The sequence below is a fragment of the Mytilus californianus genome, unplaced genomic scaffold (genome assembly GCF_021869535.1).
Source record: "Mytilus californianus isolate M0D057914Y unplaced genomic scaffold, xbMytCali1.0.p SCAF_15, whole genome shotgun sequence".
In the NCBI taxonomy this organism is placed as follows: domain Eukaryota; kingdom Metazoa; phylum Mollusca; class Bivalvia; order Mytilida; family Mytilidae; genus Mytilus; species Mytilus californianus.
This window is the reverse complement of record NW_026262637.1, coordinates 9255957-9273889: the sequence shown is the minus strand read 5'-3', so window position 1 is coordinate 9273889 and position 17933 is coordinate 9255957. Positions and strand designations below refer to the sequence as shown.

Sequence of the window (17933 nt, the reverse complement as noted above, 5' to 3'; positions counted from 1 at the left end):
CTTTCAGACAGCATTCCCTCCAGCCATACAGACAAATGCCCTTGTCTTTTGTAAATCTGTTGTGACAGAGGTAAGCACAACAAGCCTTTCAGACAGTTTTCCCTCCAGCCATACAGACAAATGCCCTTGTCTTTTGTAAATCTGTAGTGACAGAGGTAAGCACAACAAACTTTTCAGACAGCTTTCCCTCCAGCCAAACAGACAGATGCCTTTGTCTTCTGTAAATCTGTAGTCACAGAGGTAAGCACAACAAGCCTTTCAGACAGCTTTCCCTCCAGCCATACCGACAAATGTCCTTGTCTTCTGTAAATCTGTAGTCACAGAGGTAAGCACAACAAACCTTTCAGACAGCTTTCCCTCCAGCCAAACAGACAGATGCCCTTGTCTTCTATAAATCTGTAGTCACAGAGGTAATTATTACAATATACTTCCTAGATAACATTCACTCTAGCCAAATAAACAGATATTGTTCTGTAAAATACGTTTACTGAGACAACCTCAAAACTTTTTTTTCTATGTACTTTTGTTTCAGGTATTTAACTACAGAACATCACTTATTGAATAGTTCAATATAGTTTATATTAGTCTTGTAAGATTATACATTAAACTTTCATATAATGACCATATTTTTGTTTTTTAGTATTTGGTGGATAACCTCCTAAATCAGACACCTAATACATTAAGTGATTCTACGTAAGTACTTTTATTAACCACCTTGTATTTTTTTTTATCAAAACGAGTTTTGTTTTTTTCAAAACAAAACTTAAGACTTAACTTTTCTACACACAGAGAAGCTTGTCTACACACATTTCCTACAGTGTGTATTGAATTTATGAAAAACTTACAAATTTCTTTATTGCATCATTTGCATAAAAAAAATTTTCAAGATTAGATTATTTATTATATCTGCTATTTTTTGTGCATAGGATATCAGGAAATTGGAGAGGCATATAATTTCAATAATTAGTGAATACATTTAATTTCAGTACAACTGAACAAGATGATATGGTCAATAAATACAACAGAGTGTTAACATCTTCCCTATTGGCTCTTAGAAAGTTGATTACTGCTATACCCGCTAATCAGATTGAAGATCTCAAACACCATATGCAAAATTTACTGAAAGATGGAAAATTCTGGAAACATGGAAAATCAACAATTACTTCAGTAAGTGAAAGTAATTCTATAATGAACCTTGATCAGAGGTCTCAATCTGTCTTTTGATTACTATTTTGGAAAGGGTTTATGACACACACAAAGATTAACTTGTTTACAAAATAATTCTTTTACAATATCATGATGTGAAAGCAGACAAGTTCAAAAGCAAACTGAAGGTTTCATAATCTGCTTCTTGCTCTGTTTAGGGTCAAGGTAAAGGTTGTATGGATACAAAGTCATATAAGGTGGACTTGCTGCCTACCTCAGATGTCTGTATTCAATAAAGATGGGTCCAAAAGACAAAACAATTTTTAAAAGAATTATGCTCTTTTAACAAAATAGAAATAAAATATATTGAGCCAAATATTTTTTCTTACCAGTTGATATTACAGTCAAGTCACATCAATACCAGTGACAAGAATGAAGATGTTCACGTAATAGCACCGAGAAAGATAAACATTACCTTACTAGTGATAGGTTTATTTAATTTTTTGTTAATATGTTTTTACTTTATCTTAATTTTATTTTTGTCTTTTATTTGTTTTCTTGTTAAAGCTATAATTAATGTTTCAATGTTTTCTAGATTAAAGCTGCCATGTATACTTTCCTAGCAGGACTTTGTCAGACAATGCCAGATGTTGCACAGGAATTCTCCAAAAAGCTTTCCCCATTCATACTTAACAACATAGATGAAAGAGATCCAGTGATATGCCCTGCTGTATGGGAGGCTGTTCTCTCTCTGGTCAACTTTGTTAAGGTACATTTTAAAAGGGATTAAAAACTAATCATGGGCCCTTTAATCACTGATACATAATCATATTGTAAATAAAAAAAACTTGTAACATCACTGATATTCAGGAAATATTGAGGTAATATATCAAAGTCAATGTATTCCTTTAATTTGTTTTTGTTTAAAAAATAATGTTCTGAGTATAAAATTCAGTTTTTTTGTTTCATGATTTTACATAGATTTTTTACATAAATAAGACTATGGTCACATTTAGAAAATTTTGCATGCATTAATTTTTTTATTGTTGTTAGTAATTTAGAATAGTTAATATGGGATATAAGAAAAAAACTGGACCAAAATATTATTAAATCCGTTTACATAGCTTCTAGCTAATGTAAAGCTTTTCCTATCTATTTCTACATCAACATTATTTGAAAAAAGCCTCATAAATAACAAGTTTTCAATGATATCACAACTGCCTCAGTGGTTTTACTGTATGATACTTACCACTTGATTGATAGAGGCTGTGGATCCAAACCTTGATGGACTCAAATCAAAAACTATAAAATATTCACATGCTGTTTCATTAGTGTAAAATTCAGATATATCTTGATAGGATGAAAAAACGTCCTGCAGACAATTACGTCATCAGCTAACACTTTAAATTCAGACAAAGTCTGTTTGACTAGTAACATCCAAGGCTAACTCAAATGACATTAAGATGTTATATTCATGAATAGGTGAGTATGGTATGCAGTTTGATTTAAGCATCCATCTATCAGCAAAAGGTATCAGTACAAAACAACAAAATATATATTTTTATAAAAAATAGTTCTCTAATTAGGATGATAGGTTACAACAAGATATATATTATTATAAAAAATAGTTCTCTAATTAGGACGATAGGTTACAACAAGATATATATTATTATAAAAAATAGTTCTCTAATTAGGACGATAGGTGACAACAAAATATATATTATTATACAAAATAGTTCTCTTATTAGGACGATAGGTGACAACAAAATATATATTATTATACAAAATAGTTCTCTAATTAGGGCGATAGGTTACAACAAAATATATATTATTATAAAAAAATAGTTCTCTAATTAGGATGATAGGTTACAACAAAATAGTTCTCTAATTAGGATGATAGGTTACAACAAAATATATATTATTATAAAAAAATAGTTCTCTAATTAGGATGATAGGTTACAACAAAATAGTTCTCTAATTAGGATGATAGCTATAGGTGACAACAAAATATATATTATTATAAAAAATAGTTCTCTAATTAGGATGATAGGTTACAACAAAATATATATTATTATAAAGAATAGTTCTCTAGTTAGGATGATAGGTGACAACAAAATATATATTATTATAAAAAAATAGTTCTCTAATTAGGATGATAGGTTACAACAAAATAGTTCTCTAATTAGGATGATAGGTTACAACAAAATAGTTCTCTAATTAGGGCGATAGGTGACTACAAAATATATATTATTATAAAGAATAGTTCTCTAATTAGGATGATAGCTATAGGTGACAACAAAATATATATTATTATAAAAAATAGTTCTCTAATTAGGATGATAGGTTACAACAAAATATATATTATTATAAATAATAGTTCTCTAGTTAGGATGATAGGTTACAACAAAATAGTTCTCTAATTAGGGCGATAGGTGACTACAAAATATATATTATTATAAATAATAGTTCTCTAATTAGGATGATAGCTATAGGTGACAACAAAATATATATTATTATAAATAATAGTTCTCTAGTTAGGATGATAGGTTACAACAAAATATATATTATTATAAAGAATAGTTCTCTAGTTAGGATGATAGCTATAGGTGACAACAAAATATATATTATTATAAAAAATAGTTCTCTAGTTAGGATGATAGGTTACAACAAAATATATATTATTATAAAAAATAGTTCTCTAATTAGGATGATAGGTTACAACAAAATATATATTATTATAAAAAATAGTTCTCTAGTTAGGATGATAGGTTACAACAAAATAGTTCTCTAATTAGGATGATAGCTATAGGTGACAACAAAATATATATTATTATAAAAAATAGTTCTCTAATTAGGATGATAGGTTACAACAAAATATATATTATTATAAAGAATAGTTCTCTAGTTAGGATGATAGCTATAGGTGACAACAAAATATATATTATTATAAAAAATAGTTCTCTAGTTAGGATGATAGGTTACAACAAAATATATATTATTATAAAAAATAGTTCTCTAATTAGGATGATAGGTTACAACAAAATATATATTATTATAAAAAATAGTTCTCTAATTAGGATGATAGGTTACAACAAAATAGTTCTCTAATTAGGATGATAGGTTACAACAAAATAGTTCTCTAATTAGGGTGATAGGTGACAACAAAATATATATTATTATAAAAAATAGTTCTCTAATTAGGATGATAGGTTACAACAAAATATATATTATTATAAAAAATAGTTCTCTAATTAGGATGATAGGTTACAACAAAATATATATTATTATAAAAAATAGTTCTCTAATTAGGATGATAGGTTACAACAAAATAGTTCTCTAATTAGGATGATAGCTATAGGTGACAACAAAATATATATTATTATAAAAAATAGTTCTCTAATTAGGATGATAGGTTACAACAAAATATATATTATTATAAAGAATAGTTCTCTAGTTAGGATGATAGCTATAGGTGACAACAAAATATATATTATTATAAAAAATAGTTCTCTAGTTAGGATGATAGGTTACAACAAAATATATATTATTATAAAAAATAGTTCTCTAATTAGGATGATAGGTTACAACAAAATATATATTATTATAAAAAATAGTTCTCTAATTAGGATGATAGGTTACAACAAAATATATATTATTATAAAAAATAGTTCTCTAATTAGGATGATAGGTGACAACAAAATATATATTATTATAAAAAATAGTTCTCTAATTAGGATGATAGGTGACAACAAAATATATATTATTATAAAAAAATAGTTCTCTAATTAGGATGATAGGTTACAACAAAATAGTTCTCTAATTAGGATGATAGGTTACAACAAAATAGTTCTCTAATTAGGGCGATAGGTGACTACAAAATATATATTATTATAAAGAATAGTTCTCTAATTAGGATGATAGCTATAGGTGACAACAAAATATATATTATTATAAAAAATAGTTCTCTAATTAGGATGATAGGTTACAACAAAATATATATTATTATAAATAATAGTTCTCTAATTAGGATGATAGCTATAGGTGACAACAAAATATATATTATTATAAAGAATAGTTCTCTAATTAGGGCGATAGGTTACAACAAAATATATATTATTATAAAGAATAGTTCTCTAGTTAGGATGATAGGTGACTACAAAATATATATTATTATAAAAAATAGTTCTCTAATTAGGATGATAGCTATAGGTGACAACAAAATATATATTATTATAAAAAATAGTTCTCTAATTAGGATGATAGGTTACAACAAAATAGTTCTCTAATTAGGGCGATAGGTTACAACAAGATATATATTATTATAAAAAATAGTTCTCTAATTAGGATGATAGGTTACAACAAAATAGTTATCTAATTAGGATGATAGGTTACAACAAAATAGTTCTCTAATTAGGATGATAGGTTACAACAAAATATATATATTATTATAAAGAATAGTTCTCTAGTTAGGATGATAGGTGACAACAAAATATATATTATTATAAAAAATAGTTCTCTAATTAGGACGATAGGTGACTACAAAATATATATTATTATAAAAAATAGTTCTCTAATTAGGGTGATAGGTGACAACAAAATATATATTATTATAAAAAAATAGTTCTCTAGTTAGGATGATAGGTGACAACAAAATATATATTATTATAAATAATAGTTCTCTAATTAGGATGATAGCTATAGGTGACAACAAAATATATATTATTATAAAAAATAGTTCTCTAATTAGGATGATAGCTATAGGTGACAACAAAATATATATTATTATACAAAATAGTTCTCTAATTAGGGTGATAGGTGACAACAAAATATATATTATTATAAAAAATAGTTCTCTAATTAGGACGATAGGTGACTACAAAATATATATTATTATAAATAATAGTTCTCTAATTAGGATGATAGGTTACAATAAAATATATATTATTATAAAAAAATAGTTCTCTAGTTAGGATGATAGGTTACAACAAAATAGTTCTCTAATTAGGGCGATAGGTTACAACAAAATATATATTATTATAAAAAATAGTTCTCTAATTAGGACGATAGGTGACAACAAAATATATATTATTATAAAAAATAGTTCTCTAATTAGGACGATAGGTGACTACAAAATATATATTATTATAAAAAATAGTTCTCTAATTAGGGTGATAGGTGACAACAAAATATATATTATTATAAAAAAATAGTTCTCTAGTTAGGATGATAGGTGACAACAAAATATATATTATTATAAATAATAGTTCTCTAATTAGGATGATAGCTATAGGTGACAACAAAATATATATTATTATAAAAAATAGTTCTTTAATTAAGATGATAGCTATAGGTGACAACAAAATATATATTATTATAAATAATAGTTCTCTAATTAGGATGATAGCTATAGGTGACAACAAAATATATATTATTATAAAAAATAGTTCTCTAATTAGGGTGATAGGTGACAACAAAATATATATTATTATAAAAAATAGTTCTCTAATTAGGACGATAGGTGACTACAAAATATATATTATTATAAATAATAGTTCTCTAATTAGGATGATAGGTTACAATAAAATATATATTATTATAAAAAAATAGTTCTCTAATTAGGATGATAGGTTACAACAAAATAGTTCTCTAATTAGGATGATAGGTTACAACAAAATATATATTATTATAAAAAATAGTTCTCTAATTAGGATGATAGCCATAGGTGACAACAAAATATATATTATTATACAAAATAGTTCTCTAATTAGGGTGATAGGTGACAACAAAATATATATTATTATAAATAATAGTTCTCTAATTAGGATGATAGGTTACAACAAGATATATATTATTATAAAAAATAGTTCTCTAATTAGGATGATAGCTATAGGTGACAACAAAATATATATTATTATACAAAATAGTTCTCTAATTAGGGTGATAGGTGACAACAAAATATATATTATTATAAAAAATAGTTCTCTAATTAGGATGATAGGTTACAACAAAATATATATTATTATAAAAAATAGTTCTCTAATTAGGATGATAGCTATAGGTGACAACAAAATATATATTATTATAAAAAATAGTTCTCTAATTAGGACGATAGGTGACTACAAAATATATATTATTATAAATAATAGTTCTCTAATTAGGATGATAGGTTACAATAAAATATATATTATTATAAAAAAATAGTTCTCTAATTAGGACGATAGGTTACAACAAGATATATATTATTATAAAAAATAGTTCTCTAATTAGGATGATAGGTTACAACAAAATAGTTCTCTAATTAGGATGATAGCTATAGGTGACAACAAAATATATATTATTATAAAAAATAGTTCTCTAGTTAGGATGATAGGTTACAACAAAATATATATTATTATAAAGAATAGTTCTCTAGTTAGGATGATAGGTTACAACAAAATAGTTCTCTAATTAGGATGATAGGTTACAACAAAATAGTTCTCTAATTAGGACGATAGGTTACAACAAGATATATATTATTATAAAAAATAGTTCTCTAATTAGGATGATAGGTTACAACAAAATAGTTCTCTAATTAGGATGATAGCTATAGGTGACAACAAAATATATATTATTATACAAAATAGTTCTCTAATTAGGATGATAGGTGACAACAAAATATATATTATTATAAATAATAGTTCTCTAATTAGGATGATAGGTTACAACAAAATATATATTATTATACAAAATAGTTCTCTAATTAGGGTGATAGGTGACAACAAAATATATATTATTATAAAAAATAGTTCTCTAATTAGGATGATAGCTATAGGTGACAACAAAATATATATTATTATACAAAATAGTTCTCTAATTAGGGTGATAGGTGACAACAAAATATATATTATTATAAAAAATAGTTCTCTAATTAGGATGATAGGTTACAACAAAATATATATTATTATAAAAAATAGTTCTCTAATTAGGATGATAGGTTACAACAAAATAGTTCTCTAATTAGGATGATAGCTATAGGTGACAACAAAATATATATTATTATAAAAAATAGTTCTCTAATTAGGACGATAGGTGACTACAAAATATATATTATTATAAATAATAGTTCTCTAATTAGGATGATAGGTTACAATAAAATATATATTATTATAAAAAAATAGTTCTCTAATTAGGACGATAGGTTACAACAAGATATATATTATTATAAAAAATAGTTCTCTAATTAGGATGATAGGTTACAACAAAATAGTTCTCTAATTAGGATGATAGCTATAGGTGACAACAAAATATATATTATTATAAAAAATAGTTCTCTAGTTAGGATGATAGGTTACAACAAAATATATATTATTATAAAGAATAGTTCTCTAGTTAGGATGATAGGTTACAACAAAATAGTTCTCTAATTAGGATGATAGCTATAGGTGACAACAAAATATATATTATTATAAAAAATAGTTCTCTAGTTAGGATGATAGGTTACAACAAAATATATATTATTATAAAGAATAGTTCTCTAGTTAGGATGATAGGTTACAACAAAATAGTTCTCTAATTAGGATGATAGGTTACAACAAAATAGTTCTCTAATTAGGACGATAGGTTACAACAAGATATATATTATTATAAAAAATAGTTCTCTAATTAGGATGATAGCTATAGGTGACAACAAAATATATATTATTATAAAATAATAGTTCTCTAATTAGGACGATAGGTGACTACAAAATATATATTATTATAAATAATAGTTCTCTAATTAGGATGATAGGTTACAATAAAATATATATTATTATAAAAAAATAGTTCTCTAATTAGGACGATAGGTTACAACAAGATATATATTATTATAAAAAATAGTTCTCTAATTAGGATGATAGCTATAGGTGACAACAAAATATATATTATTATAAAGAATAGTTCTCTAGTTAGGACGATAGGTGACTACAAAATATATATTATTATAAAAAATAGTTCTCTAATTAGGATGATAGCTATAGGTGACAACAAAATATATATTATTATAAAAAAATAGTTCTCTAATTAGGATGATAGGTTACAACAAAATAGTTCTCTAATTAGGATGATAGGTTACAACAAAATATATATTATTATAAATAATAGTTCTCTAATTAGGACGATAGGTGACAACAAAATATATATTATTATAAAAAATAGTTCTCTAATTAGGATGATAGCTATAGGTGACAACAAAATATATATTATTATAAAAAATAGTTCTCTAATTAGGACGATAGGTGACTACAAAATATATATTATTATAAATAATAGTTCTCTAATTAGGATGATAGGTTACAATAAAATATATATTATTATAAAAAAATAGTTCTCTAATTAGGATGATAGCTATAGGTGACAACAAAATATATATTATTATAAAAAATAGTTCTCTAATTAGGATGATAGGTTACAACAAAATAGTTCTCTAATTAGGATGATAGGTTACAACAAAATAGTTCTCTAATTAGGACGATAGGTGACTACAAAATATATATTATTATAAAGAATAGTTCTCTAGTTAGGATGATATGTTACAACAAAATATATATTATTATAAATAATAGTTCTCTAGTTAGGATGATATGTTACAACAAAATATATATTATTATAAAAAATAGTTCTCTAATTAGGATGATAGGTGACTACAAAATATATATTATTATAAAAAATAGTTCTCTAATTAGGATGATAGCTATAGGTGACAACAAAATATATATTATTATAAAAAATAGTTCTCTAATTAGGACGATAGGTGACAACAAAATATATATTATTATAAAAAAATAGTTCTCTAATTAGGATGATAGGTTACAACAAAATAGTTCTCTAATTAGGACGATAGGTGACTACAAAATATATATTATTATAAAGAATAGTTCTCTAGTTAGGATGATAGGTTACAACAAAATATATATTATTATAAAAAATAGTTCTCTAATTAGGACGATAGGTGACAACAAAATATATATTATTATAAAAAATAGTTCTCTAATTAGGATGATAGGTTACAACAAAATATATATTATTATAAAAAATAGTTCTCTAATTAGGATGATAGGTGACAACAAAATAGTTCTCTAGTTAGGATGATAGGTTACAACAAAATATATATTATTATAAAAAATAGTTCTCTAATTAGGATGATAGGTTACAACAAAATATATATTATTATAAAAAATAGTTCTCTAGTTAGGACGATAGGTGACAACAAAATATATATTATTATAAAAAATAGTTCTCTAATTAGGATGATAGGTTACAACAAAATATATATTATTATAAAAAATAGTTCTCTAGTTAGGACGATAGGTGACAACAAAATATATATTATTATAAAAAATAGTTCTCTAATTAGGATGATAGGTTACAACAAAATATATATTATTATAAAAAATAGTTCTCTAATTAGGATGATAGGTGACAACAAAATAGTTCTCTAGTTAGGATGATAGGTTACAACAAAATATATATTATTATAAATAATAGTTCTCTAGTTAGGATGATAGGTGACAACAAAATATATATTATTATAAAAAATAGTTCTCTAGTTAGGATGATAGGTTACAACAAAATATATATTATTATAAAAAATAGTTCTCTAATTAGGATGATAGGTGACAACAAAATAGTTCTCTAGTTAGGATGATAGGTGACAACAAAATATATATTATTATAAAAAATAGTTCTCTAATTAGGATGATAGGTGACAACAAAATATATATTATTATAAAAAAATAGTTCTCTAATTAGGATGATAGGTTACAACAAAATAGTTCTCTAATTAGGATGATAGGTTACAACAAAATAGTTCTCTAATTAGGATGATAGGTTACAACAAAATAGTTCTCTAATTAGGATGATAGGTGACAACAAAATATATATTACTATAAAAAATAGTTCTCTAATTAGGATGATAGGTGACAACAAAATATATATTACTATAAAGAATAATTCTCTAATTAGGACGATAGGTTACAACAAGATATATATTATTATAAAGAATAATTCTCTAATTAGGATGATAGGTTACAACAAGATATATATTATTATAAAGAATAATTCTCTAATTAGGATGATAGGTTACAACAAAATATATATTATTATAAAAAATAGTTCTCTAATTAGGACGATAGGTGACAACAAAATATATATTATTATAAAAAATAGTTCTCTAATTAGGATGATAGGTGACTACAAAATATATATTATTATAAAAAATAGTTCTCTAATTAGGATGATAGGTGACAACAAAATATATATTATTATAAAAAATAGTTTTCTAATTAGGATGATAGGTGACAACAAAATATATATTACTATAAAAAATAGTTCTCTAATTAGGATGATAGGTGACAACAAAATATATATTACTATAAAAAATAGTTCTCTAATTAGGACGATAGGTTACAACAAAATATATATTATTATACAAAATAGTTCTCTAATTAGGACGATAGGTTACAACAAGATATATATTATTATAAAGAATAATTCTCTAATTAGGATGATAGGTGACTGCAAAATATATATTATTATAAGAAATAGTTCTCTAATTAGGACGATAGGTTACAACAAGATATATATTATTATAAAGAATAATTCTCTAATTAGGATGATAGGTTACAACAAAATATAAATATTGTTTTACCTTTTTATATATTTTTTCATAGGAATGTTGGACAGATGTAAGCATAGAGAAATCATTATGGCCAAAATTAAGGAACTTATTAGAAAATGGTTGCTATGGAAACTGCTCCCTGATTGCACCAGATTTACTTCCCTTTATTAGTAAGGTGCCACCTGATTTACTGAAGGAAGAGAACAAGATCTATGTAGAATTCTTGAATCATATGAAGCTAGGGTGAGTTTTCAATAGAAATGAAACAATAAAAGGTTATGTGTAGGTTCATTATTTTTCATGTTATTCATGGTCAGTGTATTTTAGATGGTTTTACACAGAAAATGACATTCCTCATATAAAAATCTTACAAAGAAAAGTAATGTTTTTTTTATATTCAATTACTTAAAATGCAGTAGTAAGTCCAACGTGTCTATTTTGCTAGTCTGAGATAGCATTTTAAGTCGGTCTATGATTAAAAATTTGAAGATTTTGAGTTCTTTAAGCTTTTCAAAGTTATTTTCTTTGAAAGAGGTAGGGATAATTTTCCTGAATTTATATCACATTGAGACCATATTTAGTAGTCTTCTCATTTAAGGATGTGAGAGCATTATTTTCTTACTTCACAACATTCAACTGAATCATAAATACTTAAAAGATGGCTCTAAACTGCTATTGTCAAAAATGTTGGCAAATATTGAGTAAGTTTCCAATCAAATATAAAACAAAATGAAGTCCCATTATAGGGCTTAAACCTGTCATTCATTATATCTAAGACAAACTAATAGTGTAAAACCAGGACTATCCATTATACTTATCTTATTCCTCTTTCTTTCAATTCAAGCACTGAAAATCATCGAGCCATTCTAGTTTTCTTCAGAAAACAAGGGTTGGTAAATTAATACAGGATTTGATAAACCACATTCACATGTCTGTTTCAATAATAATTGTAGGGAAATGTTTGAATACATAAACAAACCTGATTTTATTTTTAGACTAAGTAAAGAACAAGTCCAGACTAACTCTAGTGAATGTAGTGCCTTTGTTAGAGCTTTTATAGAATGTAGTCAGTTTATGATGAAGGAAGTGACCAGTACTGGCAGTGATTTGACATTCTTAAAAATAATACTCCATGATCAGGTATGTTTAAAAAAAACAGGTACCACCATTTTCTGTTCAAATTAAAAATGAACTGTTTTTATTGTCGAGCCTGCGACTTTTGTCGCAGAAAGCTCGACATAGGGATAGTGATCCGGCGGCGGCGGCTACGGTGGCGGCGGCGGCGGCGTTAGCTAACTTCTTAAAAGCTTTATATTTTAGAAGCTAGAAGACCTGGATGCTTCATACTTTGTGTATAGATGCCTTATGTTACGAAGTTTCCGTCTGTCATATGTCCAATGTCCTTGACCTCATTTTCATGGTTCAGTGACTACTTGAAAAAAAAGTCAACATTTTTTGTAATGTTAATTTCTTTCTTATTATGAGTAATAGGATAACTATATTTAGTATGTGCGTACCTTGCAAGGTCCTCATGCCCGTCAGACAATTTTCATTTGACTTCGACCTCATTTCATGGATCAGTGAACCAGGTTAAGTTTTCGTGGTCAAGTCCATATATAAGATACTATAAGCAGTAGGTCTACTATATTTGGTATATGGAATGATTGTAAGGTGTACATGTCCAACTGGTAGGTGTCATCTGACCTTGACCTCATTTTCATGGTTCAGTGGTCAAAGTTAAGTTTTTGAGTTTTGGTCTTTTTTTCTAATACTATATGCAATAGGTCAGCTATAAATGGTGTATGGAATGATTGTAAGGTGTACATGTCTAGCTGGCAGGTGTCATCTGACCTTGACCTCATTTTCATGGTTCAGTGGTCAAAGTTAAGTTTTTGAGTTTTGGTCTTTTTTTCTAATACTATATGTAATAGTTCAACTATATTTGTTGTATGGAAATATTTTATGATCTATATGTCAGTCACGCAGTTTTTATTTGACCTTGACCTCATTTTCAAGGTTCATTGCTCAGTGTTAAGTTTTTTGTGTTTTGGTCTGTTTTTCTTATACTGTATGCAATAGGTCTACTATATTTGGTGTATGGAATGATTGTAAGGTGTACATGTCTAGCTGGCAGGTGTCATCTGACCTTGACCTCATTTTCATGGATCAGTGGTCAAAGTTAAGTTTTTGAGTTTTGGTCTTTTTTTCTAATACTATATGCAATAGTTCCAACTATATTTGGTGTATGGAAATATTTTATGATCTATATGTCAGTCAGGCAGGTTTTATTTGACCTTGACCTCATTTTCAAGGTTCATTACTCAGTGTTAAGTTTTTGTGTTTTGGTCTGTTTTTCTTAAACTATAAACAATAGGTCAACTATATTTGTTGTATGGAAGAATTGTTAGCTGTACATGCCTGCCTAGCATGGTTCATCTGACCTTGACCTCATTTTCATGGTTCATTGGTCAATGTTTAGTTTACTTGGTTAATGTTAAGTTTATGTGACAGTTGTAATAAAGCTTTATATTTAGGACTATCAACATAATATAAATGATTAGTAAAGAAGGCGAGACATTTCAGCGTGTGCACTCTTGTTATATATAAAATCATCTGAAGGTGAAGTAAATTGCATTAAAACAATCAAGCAATTCCCAACAAATGCAATACATGTTATCATACATTGTAAATATGGATAGACAATTTCTAGCAATTTTGTTACAAGCTTGAATTTGAAAAGTAAGTTATAACTTTTTCAGATAATACATTTTCCGAAGTGTTTTTCTTCTTTTTAAAATACATCAAAATATTGAATGACAATATAGATTCAATAACAGTTCAATTTACTTGAGCTAATAGTTAACTATTTTGGCTCTATTTTTCATAGAAAATCAGTACCAGATTATGATGATACAATATTTATTGGTGATGAAAATACTTTCAAAAAATTCTCTAAAGCAGCACAATTGTTAATTTGTTTATATTTATTTTAGCTATTACCAGTTGTAGTGTCTTCCATAATAGAGAAGGAATCAGAATTGTACAAATCGCCTTTGTATTGTATGATGGGAAATGCCCTGGAGAAACTTGAAAATGTGGCAACAGATGATGTCAGAAAAACTCTACTCTCCTATTGGTCAGAATTATCAGATAAAGTGAAAGAGAGACTAAGTGAGGAAGTTCAGGATGATAGTATGAGAGTGGTAGATCGGGTGATGCTTCTAGTGAAAAATTTGGTCTATCCACAACTTACTGAAAAAGTAAAACCCAGTGTTGATATGAACTTATTTGACCTTTCTCCAAAAAGTCAAGATAGGATAAAGCTAACAAAAGGCATGAGTACTTTTGTACAAAAATTATCTATACACGGTTTTCAGAATGCACACAAACAGTGGAACCCACCAAGTTTGCATCTTTTTGCAGCATTAATGGAAATAGAGCCAGCAGAAGATACAATAAAACTTGTGATAGAAAGTTGCCATGGTGACATAGAAACAGACAAAAGTCATTCAAATTATTTTGTGTTCAATGTTTGTTTACCATGGCTTGAGCATGCCCAGTCAGAAGAAAACGCAGCAGACCAAAAACAAATAATTAGTATCATCTGTACGTTTATTGCATTACTAGAAAACAGTTCACTGACTGTACTTCTCCAGACATTAACTGAGGTATGATTTATGTAGAGAATTGTAAGAGTTAGATTTATACATTTGTATACCTTTAGTTTGGAAGAGGAACATTACTGACATCAATCAGAGTTTTCCTTGGTTACCAGACCTGAGGTACCGGTAGAACAAATTGAATTTGGTTTGAAATTTATAAGTCTAATTTGAAATTAATGCATGATTAAGGCATATAAAGGTTGATTTATACACATAACATTGTCTAGGTTTTATTTTTCTTCTCAGTGTTACAAATACATGTACATGAACATTTTATGATTTGCTATTTATGAAAATTTTAACTTAAAAAAGTAAATACTTTTTAAAATTCTTTTATCAAGAAAAGTAAATTTTGATAACAATAACATATAAATTGTTGTTTCACGTGGAATATATGACATAGGAAATAATTTTCTGGTCCAGCAATTGTGATGTTTACAATGTACTTGTTACCTTAGTATTTTATTCTTACTTTCTCTAGGGTGACACACATATGTATCATTTTATATGACCATGACCCCATTTTCATGCTCCAATGTTCATATTGTTTATATGTATTGCATACATGAAAGTATGATGCTCATAGATTTCACATGACCTTAGTGTGAAAGTTCTTTGCCCTTTAAAACATTTTAATGTTGCATCAGGGGAGACATTTTGTTTTAAAAAAACTTACTGTTAAAATTTTGCAGAAATGCATATTGAAAGCATCTGCTTTGTAACACTTCTAATGAACCTTGCATACCTTTTTGTGACTATTTAAGTTAATAGGAAAACATGGGGTAGATTTTCAAGAGATAAGGTATATTAGGAAGTAACCATGCATAACTTTTTATTCATAACCAATGTATGTCAAAAGAAAAGCACTTTGGTTGATGTAGGATCAAAATAGAACTAGACATACCATCTACCCTTTTTTATGTAGGAATGTTATGACGGAAAAAGCCCATGATAATGCTGATATTGGCTTTACCTTGTTAATATTTTTTTCAGACTGTTCAGAATTTTGAAGCTTTCTACCATCTTCTAACCAAATGTATCAAACTACAGTCGGAGTTTAGTAGTATTAAAACTTGGTTAAATAGTGACATACTGGGAAACAAATTGGTTGACATAGCAACAGTCGTCTGTAAAGAGAGCACCAAACCTGTAGTTGATAATCAATCTAGTATACAGTTTGGATGGGATGTAATATCTTTGGTTCTCACTGCAGATCAGAACTCAGGTATGATTAATTGCTTTGATTTACGATGTTTCTTTGTATTCTGTAGCTAAGAAAAGAGAAATCGCAAGAGGGTCACAGTACCAAATTTTAAGAAGATTGAATGCAAAGACATACACACACCACTGAAAAATAATAAACAGCACACACATTCACACATCTTTTATTAACTCTTACATTTTTCTTTCACATGTAACATGTGTTACCAGAATATGAATATAAACAAAGAGTTAAAACTCTCATCTTCAACCAAAACTTTATTGATCTTGATAAGAGATTGTGTTACTGCATCAAATTTTGATATGTTTCAAACAATGGTTAAATTTGTTCAAATTGTTACTGAAAATTAACTCAGAAGAAATGCTTGATTATTTTTATCCTACTTCAGCCTAAGCATTTTCAACAGATATTTTCATTTTCTCTCTCCAAATAACCTTTGTAAGAATCTTAATAGAACTGGCCACTTGTGAGATGACAGGTAGTTTGATAACTGTTATGAAATATACATGTTAGAATCTTATTTCAGATCAAGTGATCAGAGAAGACCATATCAAACAGATATTACATATTGTACACCAAACATTGTTGTCATTGGGTGACAACTCTGACCCTAACAACACAGATATAGCTGTTAAGTTTGTTTCCAAGGCAACACAGAGTTTCTTCATCAGTTCTAAGAACTGTCTATTGTTGCCATCAGCTGAAGATTTGTTGATCACTCTGTTCACGATATCATTGGATGATACATACAAGGTTTCAGGTGAGTTATGGTTGTATGTTTATTTGGTACAGATGGGGCAATATGCGTAATTGATTTTACATAGGCGGTAATGGTAACGTTTTCCTCTAGCACAGTCCATATCGTAAACTTGGATATGCATGATGGCTCATTTCGAAGCTGAGACATTTTCACATATGTGGTTAAATTTTCAGGGTACGAAGTGTGATTCATTTTTCCGTAAATTAGCACACCCCGAAAATCCTTTCGTGATGCGGCTCCTGGTGGTAAAAAATCCCTTTTTTCACACAATAAGTTCTTTGAAAATTTAATACTTTGCATACATATAATAACTGCATAGTTTTTACACATTTATTCTATGGTCCTCTACTTTTAAAATCAACACAAATGGTTAAGCTCAGTCAATTGTTAAAAATAGAAACATGTCCAATATCACTACACAGAGATTTTTTGTTTATGCACAACTTTTGTGTTCCTCAATTTGAGGCGCATTAGGGATATTGACCCAGATCATATAAGTTACTGCAG

General features: G+C 27.2%; 1 protein-coding gene across 1 annotated transcript in view; it reads left to right on the top strand.

Annotated features, from left to right (window-relative positions):
* The window catches only part of LOC127725346 (E3 ubiquitin-protein ligase listerin-like), a 52543-nt gene that overhangs the window by 12116 nt on the left and 22494 nt on the right, over nt 1-17933 (top strand). Inside the window, exons 5-12 of the mRNA XM_052232276.1 lie at nt 641-693; nt 987-1167; nt 1742-1915; nt 11835-12025; nt 12778-12922; nt 14776-15450; nt 16438-16669; nt 17193-17426. Coding sequence (XP_052088236.1) covers nt 641-693; nt 987-1167; nt 1742-1915; nt 11835-12025; nt 12778-12922; nt 14776-15450; nt 16438-16669; nt 17193-17426 — 1885 coding nt within the window. The remainder of the gene's footprint in view (nt 1-640; nt 694-986; nt 1168-1741; nt 1916-11834; nt 12026-12777; nt 12923-14775; nt 15451-16437; nt 16670-17192; nt 17427-17933) is intronic.